At 44.5% G+C, this 27,607-nt stretch overlaps 1 protein-coding gene across 1 annotated transcript; it reads left to right on the forward strand.

The window, feature by feature from the left end:
• Positions 1 to 730: 730 nt before the first annotated feature.
• Positions 731 to 25,168, forward strand: zdhhc5a (zDHHC palmitoyltransferase 5a). Its single transcript, XM_084005977.1, has 12 exons — positions 731 to 1,195; positions 5,486 to 7,583; positions 12,047 to 12,168; positions 12,343 to 12,500; positions 13,846 to 14,018; positions 15,621 to 15,723; positions 17,077 to 17,168; positions 17,812 to 17,938; positions 19,449 to 19,557; positions 19,670 to 19,779; positions 21,662 to 22,812; positions 23,430 to 25,168. Exons 2-12 carry the CDS (start codon positions 7,420 to 7,422, stop codon positions 23,662 to 23,664), a joined length of 2,544 nt encoding a protein of 847 aa, XP_083862103.1. The 5' UTR covers positions 731 to 1,195; positions 5,486 to 7,419; the 3' UTR covers positions 23,665 to 25,168.
• The last annotated feature ends 2,439 nt before the right edge of the window (positions 25,169 to 27,607 follow it).

The raw sequence follows: 27,607 nt of genomic DNA on the forward strand, positions 1-27,607 counted from the left end.
TAGATGGGAGTAATTTCTACACACTGTCCCTTTAAGGAACTTCAGCATTGGCTTCACTTTGTCCTAACAAAGATAGAAATACCAGATGTGTGTGTGTGTGTGTGTGTGTGTGTGTGTGTGTGTGTGCGCGCGTGTGTGTGTGTGTGTGTGTGTGTGTGTGTGTGTGTGTGTGTGTGTGTGTGTGTGTTGATCAGGAGCTTGGTTTTGTTGTTTTATCCCCATAGGCCCTGCTGTCATTTTAATCTCCCCTTTGTGTTGCCAATGTGTCTGTGCGTGTTTATTCTCATTATGTGGGCGCACCCACACACACACACACGCACGCACGCACACACACACACACACACACACACACACACACACACACACACACACACACACACACACACACACACACACGCACGCACACAAAGGCATACGTTATTGTGTCAGTGTGTCACATGAGAGGATTAAAATCTCATGTCAGAGACAGCTTATGTGCCAATCATGCTTAGTGACAATAAAAATATTACCAGGGCGTTATGATCTTCTGCAACTCTGCGTGTTGTTGTGCGGCGGAATACATTTAATCACGATTGGGTGAAATCATGACGCGTACTGTAAAGGAGGGGGTCATGGCTGGAGAAGCAATAGAAAACACTTGCAGCTTGATTGACACATTTGTCCTCCAATCAGTGCTATTTTAATTGCGACAACTCTGCCGTTTGGACCCTGGCATTAGAGTTCTGTAGTCTTGACAAATATGTCGGCCTCTGGAAATCTCTTGGCTGCCACTATAACGGATAAATGAGAAGAGAGGAGTTGTTTGTCATTGTATCCCCTTGGTGTCCTCCTGTTTAACTTCCGTATTAGCGGAGCGACCTGCAGACAGATGGTAGCTATTTCAAAGAACTTCAAATACCAGCCACTTCCACCTCCAAGCTAACACTTACCGTTAGTGAAGCTAGCTGCGTGTAGTAAAATAACGGCAGACGTATCCGTGCCTGGCTAGCTAGCCAAACAATTTAACGATACCGTTATCTGTGTTAGCTCGGCGCTGGGATAGCTAGCCCAGCACAGCTCGCTGGCACCGCTGAATGAGTCGTGTGGGCAATAATGGATATAACGTTAAGGAGTTGCTGAAAATACTCCCAGGAGGAAGACTGGCACATCCCATTCACCGACCTCGGACCCAGAACAAAGTCTAAACCGATAACAGGTGAGGTGAATCGTTAGTCTGATGCTAGCAGGGGCTAACCAGTGGAGACCCGAGTAACGGTAGCTTAAGGCTAGCTAATGTTGGTGTAATACGGAAAAGTAGCTGATATCACACTAACATTACTTGTCGCCTAAACCATCCATCATCTCTGATTTAGTGTAGCTAATGTTAGATTATCATGCTGTCACTCGTTAACGCTAATGTTAGCAGTTAGTCACATTGCTGGCCGGCTAACGTTAGTTCTCATATAAACTAGCTAACGTTAGCATAACGCCAGGGTTTATTCCAGCTAGGCTCTCCTGCTGACGGTAACCAAATCCAGGAGCCACTGCTTAAATGTGCGGTCCTATGGACGCCGACCGACGGGAGTGGACCCCCAAGGTGGGCGACTGCAGGCTTTAAACACGTCAGTGTGTGTGCATGTGTGCGTGTGAGCTTTCACTGTCGTTTCTAACGTGACTGGCACATTTTTGCCGGGTTTACTCGCGTCCAGTGAGCTGTCAAAGCTGCGCCCTGGGCGGCGTGTCACCTGCCTCAGCTTCTTCTACATCTGCCTGCACGCCAGACGTCCAGAAAGCCATGCCATTCATGGCAAGACAACTGTAAAATGTCGCTGAAATAGCGACCCAAAACAGGGGACTCGTTGTCATGAAATTAGGTTGTTTCACCGGTTTGCTGCATATACCGACGGTGCTGTCACTGCTGCAGCGGGCCTCAGACACCCAGGAGCCCAGCTGTAGGATCCTCTTTTTTAGATGCAAGAAGCTGCCATTGTGTCTGGAGATTTTCTAGCTTCGGCCTGATTAAGTGAGGATGGAAAGGACTCAGGGTTAGGAATTAGGAAATGATTATGTTTATAGTGAAAATCAGTGGTGTATGTTCAGAATTCCTCTGTGATTGAGAACACTAATAAGGCTCAATAACATCTGGCTCTGTGTGTAGTAATATAATAATGTGATAGGCTGAGATGTAGTCAGTGGTTGGCTTTCATAAATACAATCCTAGATTTGTACAGCCTGCCAAAGTAAATGTATCCCTTATTGAACAGAGGTTTGTATCATCACTGGGGGTGTAACGGTACACAAAATGCATGGTTCAGTATGAACAAAGATTGGTACGTTTTTGGTACAAAAAAACAAAGAAAAAATTAAATAAAAACATTCAACAGTTGCTCATTGGCCATAATCCTCAAATAGTGGTGTATAGTCAATAACAATACATCACAGGAATGTCTGTAATGTTCATGTAATCCAACTTTCCTCAGACATCAATGACATTTTTCTGATTGTGTAACCATCAATCATCAGAAAATTCCCAAAGAAATGTTGACAGTGTGGCTGGGACTGCCACGTTGAGTAATCCAGGTGGAAGATTGAGATACACAGGCCACATGTTATGGTCGTGTATTTGTTTATCCACTGTTTCCTGTTAAGATGCAAAGGAACTGTAGCATTATTAGCCAAAACCACATGCTGAGCTTCCTATTGGGAAAGCGTAACTTAATGAGGCTCTTATATTAACAGTTAGTTAAAGTTAAAGTATGGCGAACTTGTGTGGGCCCGAAGTTGAGCGTTTATTCGTTCTCTTCCTGTCTGTTCCCATTGTTTTCTATGGGGAAACTGGCAGCCAGGAGACATCAGCCTCAAAGCGCTGTCGTTATGGGCCTGCTAACTGGACTTAAAGATATATCTGCACTCCCGAGGAGAGGAGGCGCTGAGCCCAACAGTTTTTTTTTTAATCGAAAAAATTATCGCTAGATTAATCCTTTGAAAAATAATTGTTAGGGACAGCTCTAGGAGAGCATCTCGTCGTGAAGTCCTGCTACATACACATGTGTTTCCGTTAAATGTTGAGGAAATGACCTGAGGAGTGACTGCAAACGACTAATTTAAACACATTTTTCTGACTTATAAAAATGCCTTAAACTATAGCTTATAGGGATAGGTGTCGATAGTATTAACATAAACTCATTTAACTATAGCTTATAGTGATAGTAGTCGATCGTATTTACATAAACTAACCATCTTAAGACGGATTTTCCTTCTTTATTGTGACAAGGATTCATGAGCAGGATATTTTAAAGTTGAGAAATCAACTTCCGTGATGACACTGTTTGAAAATTCCCTCACAGCTAGTTTTGTATTTCTGTCCCATAATGTTTATGCCTCTGTGCTGGCGTTGTTTTCATCTGCCCGGTCCGCTCTCATGAACACAATATCTCAGAAACGCTGAAGGTTTAACTGATTTACAATTTGGTGGTCAAAGGTCACTGTGACCTCGAAAACATGTTATGGCCATGTGCTAATTATGACAATTTGCTACAATGTCTAATAGGATAGTTGATGAAGTGATGACATTTTGGACAATGTTCTGCCCTTCTTGTTGCACTTTCCATAATACTGTAAATTTGGGAGTGATGAAGATAATAATAATACATTTTATTTATAAAGCACTTTTCAGGATACTCAAAGACACTTTGCAAGGGTTAAACAACAAAACAACATACATGTAAAACAATTATCAGGGGTTTAGATGATCTTATCTGAGGCATAAATCCTCGTTTGTTACTTATCGGCTGGTGTACCGATGCTGATAGATCTGCAGTGGGGCAGGCAAAGTTGGCAAACAAATGATGTTGGATGATTCCTTCCAAAAAAACCCACAGGTTCAACTCTAATCGGGTCCTATTCTAATGTCTATTTTTGCATATTGTATGTATAAGAAGGCAAACTAACATGAGAAACATAATTACTTGTAAAGATTTGTTTCAGCATGCACGTCTTTTTATAAGGTCAACATTCCTACACATTACAAAATGAAATGATACCCCATACTGTAAAGCTAAATTCAAAGCCACTAGTTGAATTATTCCTCATTTAGCTGAGCTTACAGGTAATTTTCAGTCAGTAAATATAGGGATGCACATACCGATAACGATGCAAAATGTACATAGCAGAAACACTGTGTATTAAAAATTTGAATATTCATCAATAGCCCTGATCTGCAGTCGGCTGATATTGGTCAATATAAGAGCCTGGCCAGCCCTTTGGGAGATGGCGTCAGTGTGCGTTAGCATGGACAGTACAGAATAGGGCTGCACAATAGTCAAACAAAACTGAATTTAGAAATAGTTTTTTCTGCAAAATATATTGCAATATGTAAGGGACAATGCCCGATGAGGTGTCCATTAACAGAAATGAATGGACGACGCAGAGGCGTGAACGGTTGCTTCCGCGAAGTCCATTGATTTCTGTTAATGGACACCTCATCGGGCATTGTCCCACTTATACCATGGTCACCTACGAAAGAAAGAAATATTTAATCAATTAATAATACTTTAATGTGTTTTAGAGTTAAAATCGTAAGTTTTTTTTTTTTATCTTTACAAGTCGAGCGGACTATTTAATATCTCCCGTATGCAGGCGTTGCCAAGCAACGTGGCTATAGCGACCCGACCGCAGCGGCAGCAGTTGATCAGTAATGGGAAGTGAGATGATGGCTTAACCTTACGTTACGTGATACAAAGTATCATTTCAGAAGGCCAGTGCACTACTTACCGCTTGTGTGTCCAGAGGATGATGCAAAATGTTGTTTCAAAGAATCAAAGTTCACAGATAGTTTCCTAAATCGTTTTTATTATATGAGCCAGCGCAATCATTTAGAACTGTCATCAGGCAATTTGACGGAACGTCTTTCGTAGGTGTACATTAACACTTTTTAACCTACACCCTCCAGCCAATCAGAATCGAGTATTCACCCAGACCATGGTATAAGAGAAATATAATAATACATATATAATACGCAGTAAAGTAATATACATTTATAAACTAAATAATTGGAGCTCTAGACAAGCTCTGTTTCTCTAGACGGGTCAGGTGGGTTCAGGCTCCTCCCACTCTGGACAGTCACCCAGGAGAGAGGGTGAAGTGAGTACTAAGGAAGCGGCGAGGGCTGCTGTAATGCTCACTGTCGGATCCAAAGACCCCTTCAAACCGGGTCTCTTCAAGACCACCTGATAAAGCCGATCTATTGAGACATTATCTGCTGGGGAGAGGCTCCTCTCACACAGAGTCAAAATATCTAGAGAAACTTATGAAACTGTGGCGGGCCACTAATATTGGATAAGTAATGATACTGAGAATCATGGGAGATTTCCTTTGGCTCAAGTAGCTAAATAGTTGTCGTGTGATGTTTCTAAATGTGTCTGTATCTGTAAATACAGTGTCAAATAAATGTTATCACAATCCAGTATTTGAACCTCAACCTTTGCTCCTCTGATTGCTGCTGTAGGTGCAGAATCCTGACCAACCATCAGACTGGATTTACTTTGTCTTTATGACCCAGGATGCGCTGCAAAGGCTGATATCGAACACAGCCACATCTACGTTTCATCCATTTATAAATTGGTCCAAACCGAGGAGGCCGCTGATCAGCACTGAATCCGTTTTTCGAGGTTGGAGGAGGATACTTCAGACCCCAAGTTACCAATGGCCCTGGGAATCTCCATCTTCTAGATATAAAAGCCACAGTTCTTCACGTTTTTGTTGAGGGTCATATGTGGGACGGCTCCGGAGAGGCTGTATCCTCCAAGGGATTGTTGTGGGAGGGTGTTATCCAAGCCTCAGTGCTCTCTGCTGGGGAAGGAAGCACAGGGAAGGCCCTGGAAGTCTCTGGAGAGGAGGGCAAAACGGAAAAGACGGAGCTGTTGCATAACTACCAGGCGTGGTTGTCTAACACAGTGGGACAAGGAGACCAGGGGGAACTGAGTTGTTCTATGTGGCCATTGCAGACTGATATATGAGATGGACCCATTGGCTTCTCACACATAACCCCTGCACTCCAAAGCAACACCGTCATTTTACAACAACAACAACAAAAAAAGAAAATTACATGGATACTAATGGATGTTCTACTGGATTCCCTCCGAGGTGTTTTGGAGAGTACCACACCACCACTTCCTGCTTTATGTCGTCCAGTCACATCTCTGGTGCAGCTGGCAGGTGAGCTGGTGTGAATCAGCCACCGGCGGGGTTTAGGGATGCCCCGACACAGGAAAACCAGGCTACTCCACTGGCCCGTTTACAGACTGCTGTTTCTAGTACGAGTCCTGGACTGAAAGCAAAGAGTCTCCTTCTCCAACGGAGAGCAAGGGGTTGCCACTTTTTATTTACAAGCCTTTTTCTTTTCCCAGACTGCTGATCTCTGGGTGCTAAAAATATTAAATTGAAGTGAACTGGATTCTCCATACATGTTGCTAGCATAGACTTAGCTACAAACGAGGCCATTTCCCATTTTAGGCCTTGAACATTTATTTTTCTTTCAAGGTTTCTTGCTCCGTTTTCTATTTGTTTCAGCCTCATTTGTTTTCTTCTGGTTTCTTTTGGTCCATCTTGTAAGTCCATCTCCCACCAAAACAGGACTACCTCTACCAACTCTTGGACCTCACTTAACTCCCATTTCTAGTCCAATCAAGTCTGGACGAGTTCACACGGTGCAAGGTTCATCAGTTCAGCTGAGGTTTTCTGTTTGTCGGGATTTGATTGGAATTCCACAACTAATTAATAATGGGGGTTTAATGGAAGGGTTCAAATAGCATTTTATACCTGAGTAACAGCCATGTTTCTTTAATTGCACTATTATCATAATTTCCAACAAGCCTTTATTCCCCTTGCAGATGTCCTGTTTTTAGACGGATTTTACTCTTGTTGAGACGGACCAGTTAGGACTATCACTGTTATTGGCCTGTATTTGTAATTGATGGATGTTTGGATGTAACAGAGGGATACTAGTGTAATTACCTTGAACTCGCTGTCCAGACACCTCTATTCCTTTACAGTCTCTGGCTTATATGTTCATCCCTCCTTCCCACCTGTTTTCTGGCTGATAGGAAAACAAAGATTTTACAGCAGAGCGACTTGTAAGCTTATTTTAATCTCACACACACAGTAGATGAGGATTGACCTAAGAACCTAAGAAAACAAGCGCTTGCTCCTCCTCCCATCAGTGAGGTGAAGCAGAGGTCTCCTCTTGTCCACGTGAAAGACAAAGTCCTCCTCAATTATCCCCACATCTCTGTTGTGTTTCTTTTACATTGTATTAATGTAAAGGATTTCCAAATCCACACACTACATCCTACCAAAAGATTTTTTTTTAAAATCTGAATGCTAAATTCCTCGGCATAGCAGCTGCTGAGCAGACCCACCCACCATTACACAAAGGAAGTGATGCCAGGGAGCAGCAGCAAGAGTGGAGGGCGGGGTCCGTCCTCTTCACCCCTTCCCCATGCCGTGGTCCCGCCCACCAGACCCCTGAGACCCTCCCGCTACGTCCCGGTGTCGGCAGCCACTTTCTTCCTCGTTGGCTCCACCACGCTCTTCTTCTGCTTCACGTAAGTGGCGACTACATTGTCTCATACACATACAGGCCAGTTTCATAACAATCATAAGTGATAATAGACCGCAGGGCTTTGTTTGAGTGGATTGATGAGGATTTTGACACCAGGCTTTGTTGTTTAGCTCCGGAGCTGTCAGAGTAACACGTCCTCAAAGCTGAATGTGAGAATTATTGCATCCTAGCATTATATACCATCATGCATTGCACTGAAGGAAAAATGACAGATGGATGAGAGTAGAGAGAGCACTGATTTAAAAAAAAAAAAAAAAAAAAAAAAAAAAGCCCTTCTATGTTCTTACCTATAGCACTTTGATCATAGCACTGTGGTTCTTAAGGTATGTTTGCTGAACAGCTACTACTTTACTCAGACGAGGACCTACACTTGTTTCTATTTTTTAGCTCCTACTTTATCAGCAATAATATGATGTTGTTTCCTTCTTTTGTCAAATACTTATTGTAAGTCGCTTTGGACAAAAGCGTCTGCTAAATGCCCTAAATGTAAATGTCACATCAGCTTTTCTGTGACAATTTTAAGGTGAAAAGGCCGGTATATTTTCATAACTAGCGTTATATAAATTTGTCAGTAAACATGGGACAGTTTAAATGTAACATAGGACATGTGGTTAAAGCATTACAATTGTTAAATGGGTTGAAACCTTTGCCTGAATGTGTCAGGTAGACTTCATGAGTTAAATCAAAGTTATCAAGCTCTAGAAAACATGACTCGATTATTGTTCCAATGTGTTTTTACATTTTAAAGATGAGCTCAATACATAGTCCTCCTATATAGTCCTCCTACATAGTCCTCTACGTAGTCCTCCATGTAGTCCTCTACATAGTACTCCTATAAAGTTCTCTACGTATCCCTCTTCATAGACCCTTTCTGTGTTTGCAAACAGAAATGACATATTTTGTGGGCGGGGCCAAACTAGTGTCAGAAAGTGACAGTTCTGTCACATGTGAGCACTATAATCACGAAGAGTATGGATCGTCTGGATCCTTCTCTGATTACTTGACTGGTTTTCCAGCAGACGACGGGCTGTCTGACATTACTAAGATAACAATTATCAATGTGTTAGGGTTAGGGTTAGCAGACATCTCTCCCGTCTTCAACACAATGTGTGAGCATCAGTGTCTGCAGTGTTTACTGTAGTAGAGCTCAGCCTCCCTGTTTTGACCTCCGTTCACTGCCATTCATGTTGAAATGGTGTAAAAACTGAGACTATCTAGGTAACTCAACCTTGTGTTGTTATATGATCTAAAATGACTGTATTACTCTAATAAAATACATTAAAATTCACACATTGATATCAAGTCACGTCTGCGTCTGAAGCTAGAAGCAGGTTCTGGGTTCACTTGCTGCTTCCAGTTTACGTAAGTGGCCCGGGTGGAGCTAGCCTCCGACATCAAGTTCAAGAGGATCTCAGTCCGGCGTACGCCGACCTCAATAACAAGCACACACTCCTTTTACTTTCTGCACAAGGAACGCATGTTCCCTCGGCTGCATCCCATTAGTCGAAAGTTCTCTTTGTAACCAGGAAGCAGTGAGATAAACAAGCTTGTATGAAATATGTTCACCGTTGGTTAACCATCCACAATTCAATGAAGAGAAGAAGATACTGGTCAGAGAACAACTTCCCAACACTCCCAGTGTGAATATGAGGAAGACGTCCTGGGAGATGTTGAACATCATTCATTTATGGAGACTGAAACAAGTCAGAGGTCTAACATTCAGCCAATCATTGACCTCCTTCATACTTTGGTTCCGCCCTCTGAGCTGTCAATCACAACCGAGTCAAGAGAGCCGTTGGGCTGAATGTTATTACGCCTGGAAAAATAGTTCCTTTACAAGGACTGCATTTCTAACTGAGCTAGAAGGAGGAACGACAAGGTGAGTTTTAGCGAACGTTGTCAAAAGAGTTCAGTTACATTCTGGAACGTTTATTGAAGAAAACAAAATCACGCTACTTTGTTAAACCAGGTTTATATTAACTAGATGGCCCATCTTGTGGTGTGGTCCTTTAACTTCTGGGACAGCGGTCTCCAACCTTTATTCCTCTGACTACTAACTTGCCAAAATGAAAGTGGCCCTGAGCTGCTCGTTGCACCAAATTCTAAATCACCAATAGCAGACAACATTTCTATCTTATGATTTTATGGCCTTTTAATAACGTTTCAGCCACCGCAGTCATCTCCTCCATTCCAATCCGGCTTTTTGTGATTTGTTAGATGTACGCCTCTAGACGAATCCTCCGTTGGCCTGCTTTGTCACTTTGGTAAACGGAGACTGTTAAATAATAATGGATTGGATTTGTATGAAGCTTTTTTTCCCAGGAGACTCAAAGCGCTCTGACAGGCTTCCAGGTTCCATTCACACACAGTCATACCGGTGGTGGTAAACTACCATAGTAGCCACAGCTGCCCTGGGGCAGACTGACGGAAGGGTGGCTGCCATTCTGCCTACAGCCGACCACCACCTCAAACATACAGCAGTCATACACAGTCACACAAGACAAGCTGGCTCAAAGACACAACGACCATGACACAGTGACAAGGATCGAACCACCGACCCTCCGAACATTGGCCAACCCGCTCTACCAACTGAGCCACAGTGGCCCCTCTTAACAGACTGTTGTCTGTTTTCAGCTCCTTTACCTTCCCACTACCAGCCAGGAACTCATGCATGTCTGACTAACTGACACGCTCACACCACAAATTGGACTTTTGCACTGTTACCCATTCCTTGTCAAACCGTCTTTTTTAATTTTAATTTAACTGTCTTTTATCGGCCTGGCCGTTTCCTTTGTTTGTTGTTGAGCTGCTAATGTTGCCTTACATGTTTCTAAAAAACGAGCTGAAAACTGAACAAAGCATTTTCAGATATATCTGATAAATAAGCCTTCAGCCTCCATGAGTGTTTCTGACAAATGCTGCAAGTCAATGGTGCTGTCGTCACTGTGTGTGTGTGTGTGTGTGTGTGTGTGTGTGTGTGTGTGTGTGTGTGTGTGTGTGTGTGTGTGTGTGTGTGTGTGTGTGTGTGTGTGTGTGTGTGTGTGTGTGTGTGTGTGTGTGTGTGTGTGTGTGTGTGTGTGTGTGTGTGTGTGTGTGTGTGTGTGTGTGTGTGTGTGTGTGTGTGTGTGTGTGTGTGGTGGATTATTGAGGAGAAAATAGGCCAACATCTGTCACTCTGACCCGTGATGATCCAGTGTTTCTGTCTTTCTGGGTCTGCTGGTGTTTTTATCCCTGCATTCACTCACACCTCTTATTGTCTCACCACTGAATTAATGCAACACTGCACAAAGGCAGACTGCTGTTTTTGGCAAAATGGAACAAAACTGACATTGTGATATATCTTTTTTGTAACATATATATATTGTGATATGAAAGAATACAGGAGTTTTCACCCTAAATGTGGTACAAATTGCAAGTTAATTGCATTCTTTGAACAATGGAGTGCTCCAGTAATAATGTATTCATAACCTCACTGGTTGTATGGACATGAAACACCCACAAAGCAGGTTAACGAGACAGGCTGCATGTTCCCACACGGGTCAGGTGGGTTCAGGCTCCTCCCACTCGGACATTCGACCAGCAGCCCTGTTCTTCCTCCGGGGGAGAGGGAGGGTGAAGCGTGTACTAAAGAAGTGGCGAGGTCAAGACGAGGGCTGCTGGAAAGCTCACGGTCGGATCCACTATCCACCTTCAACCCGGGTCTCTCCAGGACCGCCTCATATAGCCATTCAGAATCAGAGAGGAGTTTATTTCCAAATACGTTTTCACATGTAAGGAATTTGCCTTTGTCGTCAGTGTGCACAAACTTTACAAACAAACAGTAAACAATGAAGCAAGTACTGCAGTCAGGAACATGAGAAAAAATAAAAAGACGATTTCCAAACATAAAAAGAAACACTATATACAAATACATCTGTACTGTAAAAGATAGTACAGGGAAATTATCTGCTGAGAGAGGCTCCTCCCACTGGGGAGAGGCTCCTCCCACACAGACAAAATGGTGAGTTCATCATGAGACTGAGCATTCATTACAAAACATGGTTCAGCCCGAGTACGGTTGTAATTCCTACTACTATAAACATGAATATAGTCACTAAATTGCAGCACACAGAGTTTATTTATTCCAAAAACATTTTTCATATCAATTGTCAAAACACTCAGTTTCTAGTTTGACATTTTGGGTCTCAAACCTGTGTGCTGTCTTAGCTAAGCTTAGCTCCATGACTAGCACCCAGCAGTGGCCATCAAATGGGACAAAATGCTTTCCTGCAGCTCCAACACCAGCTTATGGACATACGCTGGTTGGTGGAATTAAGAGTGAGTGTTGAGCCGTTTCCTGAAGGTTGCCGGGTTGGAGCACCTCCACGTGGTTTTAGTGGCTAACAAAATGCTACGTGTTGGATCTTTTGTGAGTGTCAGCCCCCGTCCTCTCTGTTCATGTCTCAGGTGTCCGTGGCTGTCGGAGCGTTTCTCGGTCGCCGTGCCCATCTACAATGGAGTCATCTTCCTCTTTGTGTTGGCTAACTTCTGTATGGCCACGTTCATGGACCCCGGCATCTTCCCCAGAGGTGAGTGCATGGACGGCACAAAGACTGTATGTGTGTGATGTGATGGTTGTCCACACGCAAAGATGATTCCTGTTCCAGACTCATCGTGTGTGTTTGTGTGAGAGAGAGAGCTCAAAGGTTCAAGGTGAATGTCAGGCTTGTTTGGGATGATGCGTGTGTCTTCTGTCCCTGCAGCTGAGGAAGATGAGGACAAGGAGGACGATTTCCGCGCTCCGCTCTACAAGACGGTGGAGATCAGAGGGATCCAGGTCAGGATGAAGTGGTGCTCCACCTGCCGCTTCTACAGGCCGCCGCGGTGCTCCCACTGCTCCGTCTGTGACAACTGTGTCGAGGTGTGCTTCCACTCGCCCATTCACTGCTTCCATATTATACCATGGACATTATTCATGTTCACCATGGCTGAATATATGTATATATATTGTTTCAAAGTACCAAATCCACGATCCGTCTCAGCCCCTCCATTTTGTTGGGATGTTACCTAGCGTCTGTGAGGGTCCCTCTTAAGGACCCTCCTCCGTCTCAGGTAATCCACCAGACCCCGGTGCTCTTGCGAACTCTGCTGGTATCTAATGAGAGTGATGAGATTAACTCGCGATGGGAAATTGGAAGTTCTTCCCAACTATAGAAGAAGTTGGATGCACCTGGATTACATTCCAGGGAAAGACAATAGTCTGTGTCTTTGTGTGCTGCCATCTTGAAATATGAAGATGCTGGACAGCAACCAGCAGCAGCACTGTAGATGATTTATATGCCTAAGAAATGTTTCCATAGGAGACACAAAGAGACTCACTTGAAGTCATTCCTGTGCGAGCGTACCCAAAGTGCATTGGGTCAAAGTAATGTCACGATTGAAGTGGATCAGGCTATACATAGCCATTAAATATACACACATCGTCCTTTCAGATGGGCTCGGCACATCCCTTTGTGCTGCACGCGTCACTAATGTGACTTATTGTGATCTTGAGTGCTTGTGTCTTATCTGAACTTGTCTGCTTTCATTTGTATCAAATGTGCCTAATGGTTCAGTATAATGCAGTCGGAAGTACAGTACACATGTACTCACAGCTTTAGTACATGGAGCCAACATTCAGCTCACATTACTGATCAGCTATTTCTGCCGTTGGCATCTTCCTGGATATTACCATGAAGCCAAAATGCTTGTCTTTGTCTCCAGACAGGATGAAACATGGCCGATAGTAGCCGACTTGAAAGACATATGAAAAGTCCAGTTAGAAACAAGTTCCTTGATGTTTCTCTCACCGAATTTGCTTTTTGATTCACAACTTTAAAAAAAAAAAAAGTCTGCTTAAAATTGACATTTGAATGGAAACAGAGCTTTTGTGTCACAGTAACCAAAAGGAAGGTTGTTCCTGTCAGAAATGTGGCAGCGAATCAACTAACGTTTGGTAACAGAAATACCTGAAAGCCACACCTCTAGTTCCTGCATGGCATCATGGGGGATGGGTTGACTCGTCCATTAAACTGCTGCTACCCTCGTTAGTCGGCACCAGAACTACTCATTGGTTTAAATGTATTGTTATTTTCTGAATGTACGTGTTTAAATGACATGTTGACAGTCGATGACTCTCTGCTGACTGACCGGATGACCAGTCGCACCCTGAGACGACCTTATTGGCTGTTTCCTCACCACGGTGTCTTTTATGCCTCCTGCTGCAGGACTTCGATCACCACTGTCCTTGGGTCAACAACTGCATCGGCAGGAGGAACTACCGCTACTTCTTCCTCTTCCTGCTGTCTCTGACGGCTCACATCATGGCCGTGTTTGGCTTTGGCCTGCTCTTCATCCTCTACCATCGTCAGAACATCGACCGCCTGCACGCCATCGTCACGTATCCTTTGAGACCCGAGAATGTAGTTCGCTGAGCGGTTTCACACCGAACTAAAGGGTACGAGGACAAACCTACGACACACTGAGACTTTCTGGACTGGAAACACACATCAGATGTGGAAGTCAGGGAACAAACAAACAGGATCAAAAGGTTCTCACGTGTCTGAATACAGAACATGTTTATTCTAAAATAAGGTCCCAGTTATTTAGCCTTCTGACAAGCTAGCATGGATGTCTTACAGTTTATTCTGGTCAGCATTGTCTTTGAAACTATTGGCCATCTTTTTGCAAAGCTTGACACACTAACCCACAAAAGCTTTTACCAGCAAACCATTATACATCGAACGCATCTTGCACAACTTTTAGAAAAATATTTGTTTCATCAATACAGTAACAAACCCTCATTTGAATAAACACACAAAACACCAACCACACACTGATAGTAGAAATGAGAAACAGTCATGGCTTTTACTTTTCCTGTGTGCAGGGCAGAGCACGTACACACACACACACACACACACACACACACACACGTACACACACACACACGTACACACACGTACACACACACACACACACACACACACAATGGCGTCAGAATCGTTTCATATTACTTGCGCAACTATCAACTGAACGCGTCACACCCGCGTGCTTTGACGCCTGTGCAGCACACAGCGCCTGACGTGTAATGTAGTTTCCTCATTGACTTATAATGGTCACGCGTTCACGCGTGATGGCTGCTGCACGCCTGTGATCACATTACGCGGAGTAACTACGCGTAACATTCATGCGTTTTTTAGCGAACGCGCGCATTAACGCTCGCATGAAGATAATTGAACATTTTTGTCAGGCGCTCACATGTACGCGGAAACGACGTGCGCAGACTCTGTCACGCGTAACAAGAAGCGGCGTACATATGAAGCAGCGTGCGCACGTCTGTCTGTCACTGTTTGACAAATGTTGTTACGCGTTCACACGCACGTGCGGTCGAAGATTCTGATGCTGCGCGGCCGGAATTGATCTGCTGTGCGCAACTACTCCGCGTAACTTGAACGCGTAATGTAGTTGGCCTGTTCATTTCAGTCAACAAGGGGAGGCAACTACATTACGCGTTCAAGTTACGCGGAGTAGGTGCGCACAGCAGATCAATTCCGGCCGCGCAGCATCAGAATCTGCGACCGCACGTGCGTGTGAACGCGTAACAACATTTGTCAAACAGTGACAGACAGACGTGCGCACGCTGCTTCATATGTACGCAGCTTCTTGTTACGCGTGACATACAACCTGCGCACGACAACGCACGCACGCACGCACGCATAACAAATAACCATGCGTTCACACACACGCTGCTGCGCGTCTTTCTAAGTGTTTTGACATCGATTTACCTTCATACACACACACACACACACACACACATGTACACACACGTACACACACACACACACGTACACACACACACACACACACACACGTACACACACACACGTACACACACACACACACACACACACACACATCCAAATGAAATCTCTGAAATGATTCTGTGGGCTTTCCTGTCTGTTTAATCGGCTCTCTCCAAACGTTCCTTGACTCGTGCTCTCAGGCTGGCTGTAATGTGTGTTGCAGGCCTGTTCTTCATCCCTGTCGCTGGCCTCACTGGTTTCCACATAGTGCTTGTGGCCAGAGGCAGGACTACCAATGAACAGGTGGGGAGTCAAGTAAAATAGCTGAGTCCCAGAAATCCTGTCGTTGATGTATGAAAATGTACTGTGGTGCTTTTCAGTGGTGGTGGGACAGATGAGAAACCAGAGAATTACACCTTTAAATTTGACATAATGTGTTATTTCACATTTTACACACATAGCAGTTCTCTGGGTAGCTGTCTCTCTGACCTGGCGGGAGAATTCAAAATGGTAGCCGGAAGGATTTTTTTTCTTGTCATGCATTAATCCAGAATTATATTGATTTCAAAAAGACTCCACGAATACCTCTAAAACCGCACTTCATTCTGCTGCCAGCAGGTGGGGCTTTCCGTCAAATGACCCACCTCGCTAACATCAGAAACATTTCAGTATCAGTGAGTTTATTCAGAACACAAGTCCGAGAGTCCATGCCTTCAATCGTCCTGTTGTTGTGCACAAGAAGGAGCAGCTTCGGCTAATAATACCACATTTTTAATATCAATACTTGTATTGATAACAATACAAGTATTGATATCAATAGCATTATTGATCAAATGTAATAATGGACACCGCCCTGGAATCAGGGAAACATAACCCAACCTTGAAAACAGTCTCAGTATCAAAGGTTTATATAATCAAAAGCCAATTATCAATAAGTATTTGCATACGAGCACAAACGGTTGAAGGAGTGAAACCAACCTTTACAACCAGCTGTTATCCAGATACACAAGAAACTGTTGGTTCAAATATAATAGAATGTATTAAATCCCAGTCATGATGATCACATTCAATAACACTGCAATTTTATTCAACGTGAGAGCATTTTTATGCAGCACAGTGCGAGTACAAGCAAGTTTGTAAGCGCTACACTACCGAACCTAAAGCTCTGCCCAAGAAAGCCCTCACTTTGTCACAGTGTATGTGAGTCGGTCCGGCAAGTGGTGACAGGCGCAAGTCACATGACTTCAGGTTTAGGTAAGGGTGGTCCTTGTGTATTGTAGAAAACGTCCGTTCCGTATTTCTGCCTTCTGCAGCTAAAAAGAAGGGAGATCGTGCAGAAAACCGCCTGTTTCCAGCCCAACGTGTTGAGGAAAGACTGTTGCCTGAAAAGAAAAATGTTTAGTCAGCAGGTCACTTCCTGTAGTCACTGGTTCCCGTGGAAAGGTGCTGTGTGGAGTGGTCTGCTGCCTTTTCGAACCCTGGTGACTTCATGGTTGAATGCAGTCTCCATGTGGTCCTCCTTTGTTTGACCACATGTTCAGGCTTCATCTTGTCCATACAGGGCGTCCGTTTGTCTGCCGACGTCCCAACGCTGTGGAGACGTCCTCTATCTGTCCTCCCAGTCGTCTTCTGAATGCTTCTCTTTTTCTTGCTCAGGTAACGGGGAAGTTCAGAGGAGGAGTCAACCCTTTCACCAATGGCTGTTGGAAGAATGTATCATATGTCCTCTGCAGCTCCCAGGCTCCCAGGTGACTTTTTAAACTTTCCCTCCTTTTATGAACTACTTGTTACTCTGGTCGGCTGTTCATAAGCATCATGTCTCAGATGTCAAACATCCAAACACCGTCATTTTAAAGGGAGTAAGGAAGATCACTTCAGTTCAGTGTATCACTGCATCAAAAAAAGACATTATTTCACCAACAAGTTCCTGGTCATGTGAGTCCTGGGACTACTTTTCTGTGAACTAAATGGTTCCTGGTTAGGTCTGAAGACCTGGAGAGTGAGGACAGAAACTGTCTCTATAGTCAATCATCTGTTGAGTGTTTGATGTAATTTATTTGTGCTTTAGAAGGTAACCAGCATGAAACAATCATACAATAACTTTAGATTTCTCTCATTCACAGCTGTATCTCTCTCTCTTTTTATAAATTGGTCAAGAAGCCGACTACAAAGCCTGGCTTTACTTTTAATATTATCAAACAAAAGAAAAAATGCTGTGCTATGCTGGTTTTATGAATGAAACAGTACACAAGTTGAGTGTGTTCGACCAATCAGCAGCTCCTCCCTGCAAGCCCAACCCTGAAAGTTCCCCTGCCAATGTCCTCACAGCTTTAGACCTGGTCCCTGCAGGACTTCATGATGTGGACTCACCGTGTGTGTGTCTCTCTGTAGGTATCTGGGCAGAAAGAAGTGTGTGCAGAGTGTGTGTGTGCAGCCTCCCTTTCTGCGGCCACAGCTGACCGAGGCCCAGCTGGCTGCAAAGATCCTGGACAACGGCATACAGGGAGACCTGCACCGGGTAAGACCAGCTGATGGGTGCTCATAGTGCCGTAAATACCGAGGTGTTGTCGTCACCCTCCGTTGGATGTAAACCCACCTTAAAGGAAACACGTTATGTAAGGATGCTGTTTCTTATTCAGACCTGCACTCGGTTCGTTTACAGCTCCAGATGGCAGCAAGAGGTTTAAAAGCTGTTTGAAATTCAGCAGCCAGGAATCTTCTGAGGTCACAGCATCATCAGCCAGACGGCCTGAAATGCTTTTAAGGATATGAGAATGCACATAAGTCAGACCCAACACGCTCTCACAGGGTTTTTTGATTGAATGATTGTTTTGCTGAATCTTGAAAACCTGTCTTGTTCAAAAAGCACAAAACTGGTGGAAAATAGTGTTGGGATTCAGTAGAGAGCTGCTTCGACTATTAAAAATTAATACTGATATCAATCAAATTATTGATATCAATGATCAAAAGGGATGCACCGAATAATCGCCCACCGAAAATTTTCGTCCGGAAATGGCCCAAAAGCACATTTTCGTTTTTTTCGGCCAAAATACATTTTATCACCGAAACAACACGGCCGAAACAGAAGGTTGTGATGACGCAAACAAAAACCGTGGCCAGCACACGCTTGTCTGGATCAGCGCCAACATGTCTGCGGTGTGGACGTTTCGCTGAGATCTATTCGGATCCGCTGCACCTCCTCGGGACTGTGCTTGATCCGCGTTATAAAGATCATTACTTGGATGTGGGATTAAAGCAGCGCGCACGAGAAATGATCCAGGCGCGACAGAGAAGCTCACAGCGCAGGAGAAGGAGAGCAGAGTGCAGAAAAAAGGACTCGTCTCTCTGCACCAGATGAGGGGCATGCACCCTCGTTGTCTGATATGTCCGATACGACATTAAACATTTCATTTTTATTATATACTGTGCATTGTTGTAATGTCAGTGCTAAATAAATATTTTCATCCTTTTGTAATTGATTTATTCTTTGAATTGCAATGCCTTGATTTTAGTGAGGTTAGTACAAAGTCATAGCCATAAATGAATGGTACTAATAATTGGAACTTTAATTTCTTTCAGTGTTTAGGTTTTCGGCCTTTGTTTCCTCATTTTCGGTTTTGGGTTTCAGCCAAGAATTTTTTATTTCGGTGCATCTCTAATGATCAATAAAGATGAATAATAATGAGACACCACCCTGGGATCAGGGACCGATAACCGAACCGTTACTTCAGTCTCAAGGGAAGGCTGTTCTCCCATGTTTACCAAATGTCTTTGTTTTTTAGATATTGTTTGTTTATGTTTTGTCCATATTCAATAAACGTTCCAGTGGGACTTTTATGGTGTTCAACTTTAATTTAGGAAAAAAAGAAATGTAATCAGATCACAGTGTATATATACACACACACACACACACACACACACACACACACACACACACACACACACACACACACACACACACACACACACACACAATATATTTGTCATCCATATGTCAACTAAAAGTGATTCTTTGACCTTCCATCCAGTCCAAGTCCAGCCTGGAGATGATGGAGAGCCAGTCATGTGACGCTGAGCCTCCTCCTCCTCCTAAACCGGAGCTCCGTTACCCAGGAATCACCAGAGGAAACACGGAGGGTAATGCTGTCTGACTTCCTGCCACACAGACTTTATCTCACCTTCTCGTTGTAAAAACCAAACATTGATGTCACAGTGATGTTTTATTCTTTGTCTTCTCGCCCTCCTGCAGAGTGCAGTCTACTGAACAAAGCCCCGCCCACCCCCACCATGTATAAATATAGGCCCGCCCACAGCCCTGGCAAGAACCACACAGCCCTCACACACGCTTACGCTAACCAGGTAATACACACACACACACACACACACACACATACACACACACACACACACACACACACACACACACACACATACATACACACACACACACACACACACACATACATACACACACACACACACACACACACACACACACACACACAGGAGAGACAGACAGATGTACACGCACGCACACACAGGAGAGACAGACAGGTGATGCACACACACACAGGAGAGACAGACAGGTGATGCACACACACACACACACACACACACACACACACACACACACACACACAGGAGAGACAGACAGGTGATGCACACACACACACACACACACACACACACAGGAGAGACAGACAGGTGATGCACACACACAGACACACACACACAGGAGAGAAAGACAGGTCAGGGGATTTCTGAAATATCGGGGGATTTGATATTTTTTGGGGGCCAAGTCGTGAAATATCAGGGAGTTTTGTTTGTAGCATGGTTAAATTTGAGTTGCCATTTATCACAATGTAACATTTCCTGTGCGGTATTTCATGAGTAGTTGCCATGGTTACTTGGTTTTTCAGCGCCTGTTTACCTCTCGTCAATGACAAATAATACTTAAATATGCACAAAGGCAGCCGTCGTGGAAATCTAGCTTGGTTTGGTTTTGCTGTTCAGCTTAACTTTCAGGAACATGTCGGGAATTTGACCATTGACTTAAAGTGGGAACCCTCCTAACCATCAGTACGACAATACAGCCACACCACGATAGATGCCGTGTGTACAGAACAGTCAGCATCGTAAAATGAATATTGACACTCGGTTTGATCAAATAGATCTGAGTAATTACATAAATGAATGCTGAATGTATTTACACTTCCACACCGGGTGTGCAGGGCCGGGGATCAAACCACCGCCACGTTGACTCTGTCTGCAAGGTTTTTATAGTATAAATGTACAAATATTAGGTAAGCGTAGAAAATCATTGTCACAGGCAGAGGACCACCAACCATGTTGACATGATTTAGTTAACGTAAGCTACATGTCCAAGTGTCCTCGAGCAAGGCACTGAACTTGAAGTCGTATTTCCTGCATGCGCCTGTTTGCATAAGACGAGGCAAAGCAAAGACTCCATATAAGTCTGACTTTAAAGCCAGAAGCTGTATGCATGTTGTTTCTGATCAGAGAGGTTTTCCATTTGTCCATGCTTCTGTTTCTTTTATCTTTGATTTCACGCTAACGCATCTCCATTTTTTGTTTGTTTTTCCTTTTGATTTCCTGTCCGTCATCTGGGTTTGGTTTCTCAGTGGCTTTCTGTTGATCAGTATCAGTAAGTGATTGTTCTAAAAGCATTTTTTTCCTTCTCTTATCTTCACTTTGGTTTCCTGATCCTTTCTGTTTGTTCTGGACATGGGTGAAATATTGTTTGAACACATTTAAACCGGTTAGTGACAAGATTTATCTGTCATGACGTTCACTGTTTGGGCAGAATGAATAAAACGGGACGATAAGTCTGATGAAGAGACTTTAAAGTTTAACCAAAAGGATGGTAGCTGGAAACATCTGGATGGTACAAAGATGGTTCTACTCAGTATTTGTACCCATATCTGGCCCACAGCTCCCACCTGTCAATCAACTGTCTGTAAACGTAGCGGCCATGCAGCCTTCCTCCCTCAGCAGAGAGTAAACACGTTGTAATAATATGTAGGTGACCATCATGTCAGTGTTGACCTGTTAGAAGTCTTGGCTTTAGCATCAGTTTCAGTTCAGCAGGAGTTCATGGTCTCTTCTCTCATTTGCTCGTCGTTTCTTTTCCCTCCTGCTGCCCCCTCTCTCTCCTTCACCTTCCCTCCTCCTCCTCCTCCTCCTCCTCCTCCTCCTCCTCCTCCTCCTCCTCCTCCTCCAGTTAAGTCGAGGGGAGAGTGTTGGCAGTGCCAGGGACTCCTCCTCCTCCACCTCCTCCCTCCTTCAGGCCAGCCAGCAGCCTGGTTTCCGCTCCCAGCCCAGCCTGGACCGGAGGGACCCTTCATCCGACAGAGTGGGAGTGGGAGGAGGTGGGGAGAGGAGGGAGGGGAGAAGAGAGGCGGGGGGCGGGGGCATCCCCGGCTACTCCCTCGGCGGGCGCTCGTACCCCTCCTTCTCCGACCCTACAGTCCTATCAGGAGCGGCGTCACGATCTTCCAGCTCCGCGCACACCTCCGCAGGTGCTGTCCACGTCTCCGAGGCAACCACCACCTCAGCCAGCTTCAAGAGCTTAGCCAATCAGACGCCCCCGCCTCACCACCCGTCCCGCAACGGGAGCCTGTCATATGACAGCTTACTGGCAGGTGGCGATGATTTCGACAAAGGGGTGGTGTTGGGTTCAGCAGCCCCTGAGGTTTCCTCTGGGAGACCCTGCACGCCAGCAGCAGGCGGCTTCACGTCTCCCTTCCTGTCATCACAACAGAGAGAGGCCGAGATGCACTCCCAGTCTGCCCAGTCGCCCCACCACTACCTCCGCTCCTCCCACCACCACCACCACCACTCCTTCCTCCATCGCTCCTCCTCCTCCACGTCCTCCTCCCCACCGCCTCCTCCAGAGAGGGAGTGTCTGCTGGGCGAGCCCCACCCTGGCGCTCAACCCCCGTCTGCCAATCACACCTCAGCTCCCCCCTCCTCTTCAGCCCCACTGCCCCCACACCATCACCACCACCACGCCCATCATCACCACCACCACGGCCATCATCATCACCACCACCATTCCTCCTCTTCCTCTTCTTCCACTACCTCGCGCCCTCCTCGCTTCGCTGCCCCTCACCCACCACCCCACCATGCTTACCCCTACCGCACCCGCTCCACGGACACCCCTCTGGGAGCCTCCTCCACCTCCACCACCCACCCTCCACGCTCCCCGCACCCCCCACCTTTGGGCAAGTCACTCTCTTACTCGAGTGCCGCCGCCGCCGAGATGCAGTACCGACTGGTCCGCAAGGCTTCTGCATCAGCTGGAGCGAATGCGGCGGGGGTAGGAGGAGGAAGTGGAGGGATGGGAGGAGGAGGAGGAATACAAGCACCAAAGTGAGTATGAATTACGCCTTCTGTCAGGACGATTGGTTTGCTGTTATCCCTGAAAAAAACACCTGCCCGCCTGAACTCCTGACTACCTGATTGACTGCTCCTCCTGCTCCTCCTCCTCTTCTTCTTCTTCCCTCCTCCTCTCCTCCTCCTGCCAGACTTCCTGTGAGTTCTTCCTCCTTTTCCTTTCCTTGTTTCTCACTGCTACATGTATGATGCTGTTGTGGTCGGCCTGTTTGAGCTCGTTATTATTATAATTACTGTTCCCACAGTACACGGTACAGAACATTTCAGCATAAAACCTCTGATTATGAAGTATGAGTCCATGTCACAGGAACACGAGAGAATTATCTATAGTGTTAGAATGCAAGTAACAATTTATGAAGTAAGATGGAGAGCAAACATGGATATGTGTGTGTGTGTGTATATATGCATATATATATGCATATATATATATATATATATATGCATATATTATAGACCATTGGTCTATAATTCAGCCTTCATACACGGATACACAACCACAGTAGTGGAAACGCTGAGGCGTTTTCGGTGTCACTGTGGTCGTGCGGCTGTGACTCAGATTCCCACTGATCGTCTCTGTGTTTTTCTAAAATCAGGGATGAGCTGATCCAGATGAAACCTCTGAGTCGGACCAACGGCGGGCAGCCCTTCTCCTCCGCCTCCTCCTGCTCCGCCCCTTCCTCTCCCTCTCACCCAGCCAGCGTGTCAGCCCGGCCCAGAGTGGCCTATCCCAGCTCTGCGTTGACGCAGAGTCCCGCCCACAAGCCTCAGGGTGGCGGGGTGAAGAAGGTGACGGGCGTCGGAGGCACCACCTACGAGATCTCTGTCTGATCAGATCCTGCTGCCTCCTTCTGCCTTTGAGGGAGACATTAAATCCAAGAGACCTCCTCCAGACCTGGACTCCCTTTAGTCCAGGCTGAGTGACTGGGAAGCTGAACCTGCTGGACTGAGGACTCCTTAATAACAGAGTAAGACCTTTACCCATGTCAGCCAGGACTCACCGATTCTGGACTACAAAGACCACACCATGATTTGGCTAGTTGTTTTCTCCTCACCGTAGTTCAGGTCTGGGTGTTACGCTCTCCAAATATAGCAGCGCACGGCGTCACCACTGCCAGGGGGCGGAGCCTGATCCGCCATCAGTGAGCTCTGGACTAGTGCTGACTCCAACCTTCACTTTTGGACTGAAGGAAAAACTGGTGCAAATGTTTGATATTTTAACTTTTCACCATTTTCAGTCACATATGGAACATCACTGAACCATGTGGTGATGATGATGATGATGATGATGATGATGTTAGTCATGAGAAACGTATTCATTCAACAGTCTTGGGCTAGTTCTGAACCCAAGTTCAGGACTCAGCTGGGCAGCGTCCTTGTGGTCCGCTGTCCCGGATCTCATTCACGGCCTTCCAGTCCGTCATGGAAATGCACAGCAGGACCCGGCAGAGGTCAGTAATCAACCAATCAAAGGGATCCGTTATGTGACAATCTATCGGCGGCTGGAAGGAACGCCAGGCGTGGACTTTTCGCTTGCTATTGCTGCGTGAACTGACTTTGGATGGAGGACTGAAAAAAAAACAAAACCCCACCCGATGTTGATCCTCGTTTCTTTGATTGATTTGTTGATTTCTTCCTAGATGTGAATATGATTCCATGTTTGTACAGGATGATGTGATTTTAAATGTGGATTTCTTTTTGTAAGTGGCGTTCATAGCAGACTGCAGCATGCACTACTATTACTACTAGCCACTATTATAGGCCAGCGTGTTTGGCTGTGGACCAAGTGTGAACAAACGGGAGGAAACGATCGTGAACAAGGAAGTCATGTTTTAGCCTTTTGTTGTTGATGAGGCCGGTCTCTCTAGAAAATTCATTCCTCGAGCTATTGCCTTGAAAAGTAAGTGTTTTTTTATGTCACCTATTTAATTTGAAATTGTTTTATATGAATTTATATGGAAATATAGCTATTGATAAATGAAGAGTTTTTAATATCGAGTTAAGAGGGTTGATTTGTGATCTCTCAGACCAGACGCCTTATTTCTAACATGGTCTCACAGTCGCTGTGTTTTCTGGCTTCTGTTGAAGAACATGAACTCTGTTCCTGATCCAGCTGAGGCTGTCTACGTGAAATTCTTCCTGCTCTCCAATTCAGTCTGTGTGGCATGACAAATGACTTTAAGATGAAGTTCATACATAAATGAGGCTCCTCGTCTGAGAAAATGTGTTAAATGGTTAAAATAAAAAAAGTTGTGATGATGTAGTGGACACTTGTAAAGCTGTGCACCAAGTCTTCCTTCTCCTGATAAACTTTAACTGTCCGTCGTTTGTTCAAGATTTCACATCCGAAAGAATGTTTCCAATTCAAAGAGGCTGTGTTCACACTGAATGCAAAGCTTGACGGCGGCATCATCTGTGTTTATTCTAGGGCTGTCAAACAATTAACATTTAAATCTGATTAATCACAGGGTAGCTCTGGATTCATCAAGATTAATCACCATTTAGAAATATAGAAATGTTGCGGGAACAGAAATATGATTGATAGAAGGCATAAATGCACCCAATGTGAAGCCTCTACAAATACAGATGCACAGATACCACTTTTTATCAGACCGAGTACAAATAATTAAATTCCAGTACTTACAGAGTACTGATGAGTATTTATAATACCATCACAGTTCTAACAATAACATTGTGTTTCCTGACACAAACCGAACAGAGTTTGCAGAAGGGATATTAATAACTAACTGTTCAATCAGCTAAACAGGTCAAATAAATATTAGAGATAAAAAGATAAAACTCAGAGGAGCAGCTTGGCACTTAAAGGTGAATAGTGCTGGTCCACCTTAAAGGTCAGCCCACCTTAAGTGTTCCTGAGCCAGAATTGTTGCTAACTTTGGGCTACTTTCCCTTTCCCAGCTAGATGAAGTGATGGAGACTCACTAGACGTGTGTTTAGCTTCATACTGCAGCTGCTGAGAAATGATGATTCATCATGTTTGTTCTTTGTTTTTTATACTTGAGCCAACCAACCGCGTTAATTCCCTCCAAAGCCCCACCCTCTGACCCCAGCCTGACCTGTGTTAGCACGTAGCATCAGCTACGCTAGTTGACGCGCCGCTTCCCAGTCTTGCACGCTTGGCGGGCTGCCACTAGGAGGATGATTGACAGTAAGCTCACCCAATCAGTTTATTCGGTCTGACTTTTATAATAAATATATGAGAATTAAATATTGATGAGTTTCAACACCTGATGGATGTTTTTTACATGTTAGTGTGCCATACGCTTATTAGGAGCATTTTAAGATTACAAAAAAAGTGTAAAAATATTCGTTCTGTCCATTGTCACTAAAAGTGCATCCATCTTTTGGATCAACCTTCTTTCAAATAATGTGTAACCTAGCAACGGGACCAACCACAGCTCGGACTCTTCTCATCAGGTTTGTGAATACGACGTCTACGTGAAGGTGAAATATTGGCTCACATCGGCCGTGTGTCCACTCCTCTTTTGTGTGTATGTGTCCACACTTGACCTCTTGTGACCTTTCTGATCAGATTGGAATCAGATATATTTCTTGGTCAAAGGAGCAGCTGGAAAAACACATTTAATTTCCTTTAAATTCTTCACAATAAAAGTCTGAAATTCATCAGCAGTTACTTGACATGAATCCGATCCATGAGCAGCATCCGAGCGTACACACTGAACCGTTTAACCCTTATGCCTGTTAAGGACGTGTGTGTAGCTGTGAGGGGCATCTTTTGAGATCATGTGATTGTTCCCTAGCCATAAAAATGAATAAGGAAGTGTTTTTCAATTATTATTTTTTTTCCATCCATATCCACTGTATTTTAACTGTGAGATATTTTTGTTACATTTGGACTGTTAACTTAAACATTTGTACCATAGACTTCCATTATTACCACATTTTTTAAATTAAGTGAAAAACTATTTTGCCTGTAATTTCCCATTTCTCTGCAGCAAACTTCATACAATAGCCCCTCCCCCATTGACCTCTGGTGACCCAATGTTGAATTTAAAGGGGGGGGGGGGGGGGGGGGGGGGGGGGGGGGTAAAATGGAAGTCAATGGTAATCTTGTAGTTAACAGTTCGTAACTTTTTTTATATCAAAAGTAAAAATAGTCCAAAATCAATCTTTTCCCCTTCATGAAAAAATTAAAGAAAAAGAATTGGGAAAATATTGAGCTCTCATAATTGTATTGCAGTTTAAAGTTCAAATTACAAATCTTGTAGTTAACAGTCCCAACGTATCTTTTTATAACGTCCCATTGAAAAAACAAGTTAAACACAATGCTTTGTAACTATGACATCACTTTGTACCTATGACATAATGGGTCTAAGTATGACTTTAAATTAGTGTCATCTCTACATCACCATCTTTAGCCGTGTTGTCTTAATCCAGTCAGGGACCAGAGGGACGCCACAGCACCACATTCTACCACATCATTTTACTGCCACTGGTGCAGCATTAGCCTGGCCTCGTGTCCAGAGTAGGATCTTCCTGGATGATGAAGGCGTTGATGCCGTTGACTGACCTGAGCCCTACTGAGCACTTTTGGGATGTAACGTATCGGTGCATCCATTCAGAGACGTTGTCTGGTTCAGTCTGTGGTTTTAATGTTTCACTTTGATTCTCTGTGTGATTTTGAATCCAGCCCTCAATGGGTTGATGGTTTATGTTTCTGTCGACCGTTGTTACGTTATTTTGTTCTCAACAAATGATTCAATGAACACAACAGAACAAACAAACACGTATC

This window comes from Eutrigla gurnardus, assembly GCF_963514095.1.
Source record: "Eutrigla gurnardus genome assembly, chromosome: 3".
Classification (NCBI taxonomy): domain Eukaryota; kingdom Metazoa; phylum Chordata; class Actinopteri; order Perciformes; family Triglidae; genus Eutrigla; species Eutrigla gurnardus.

What these genes read in the sequence shown, in the direction of transcription:
- zdhhc5a (XM_084005977.1), top strand. Translation starts at nt 7,420, where the DNA reads ATGCCAGGGAGCAGCAGCAAGAGTGGAGGGCGGGGTCCGTCCTCTTCA. An exon ending in CCCCGGCATCTTCCCCAGAG is followed by an intron (nt 12,169 to 12,342) that starts GTGAGTGCATGG and finishes CTGTCCCTGCAG; the next exon opens with CTGAGGAAGATGAGGACAAG. An exon ending in TACAGGGAGACCTGCACCGG is followed by an intron (nt 17,939 to 19,448) that starts GTAAGACCAGCT and finishes CCTTCCATCCAG; the next exon opens with TCCAAGTCCAGCCTGGAGAT.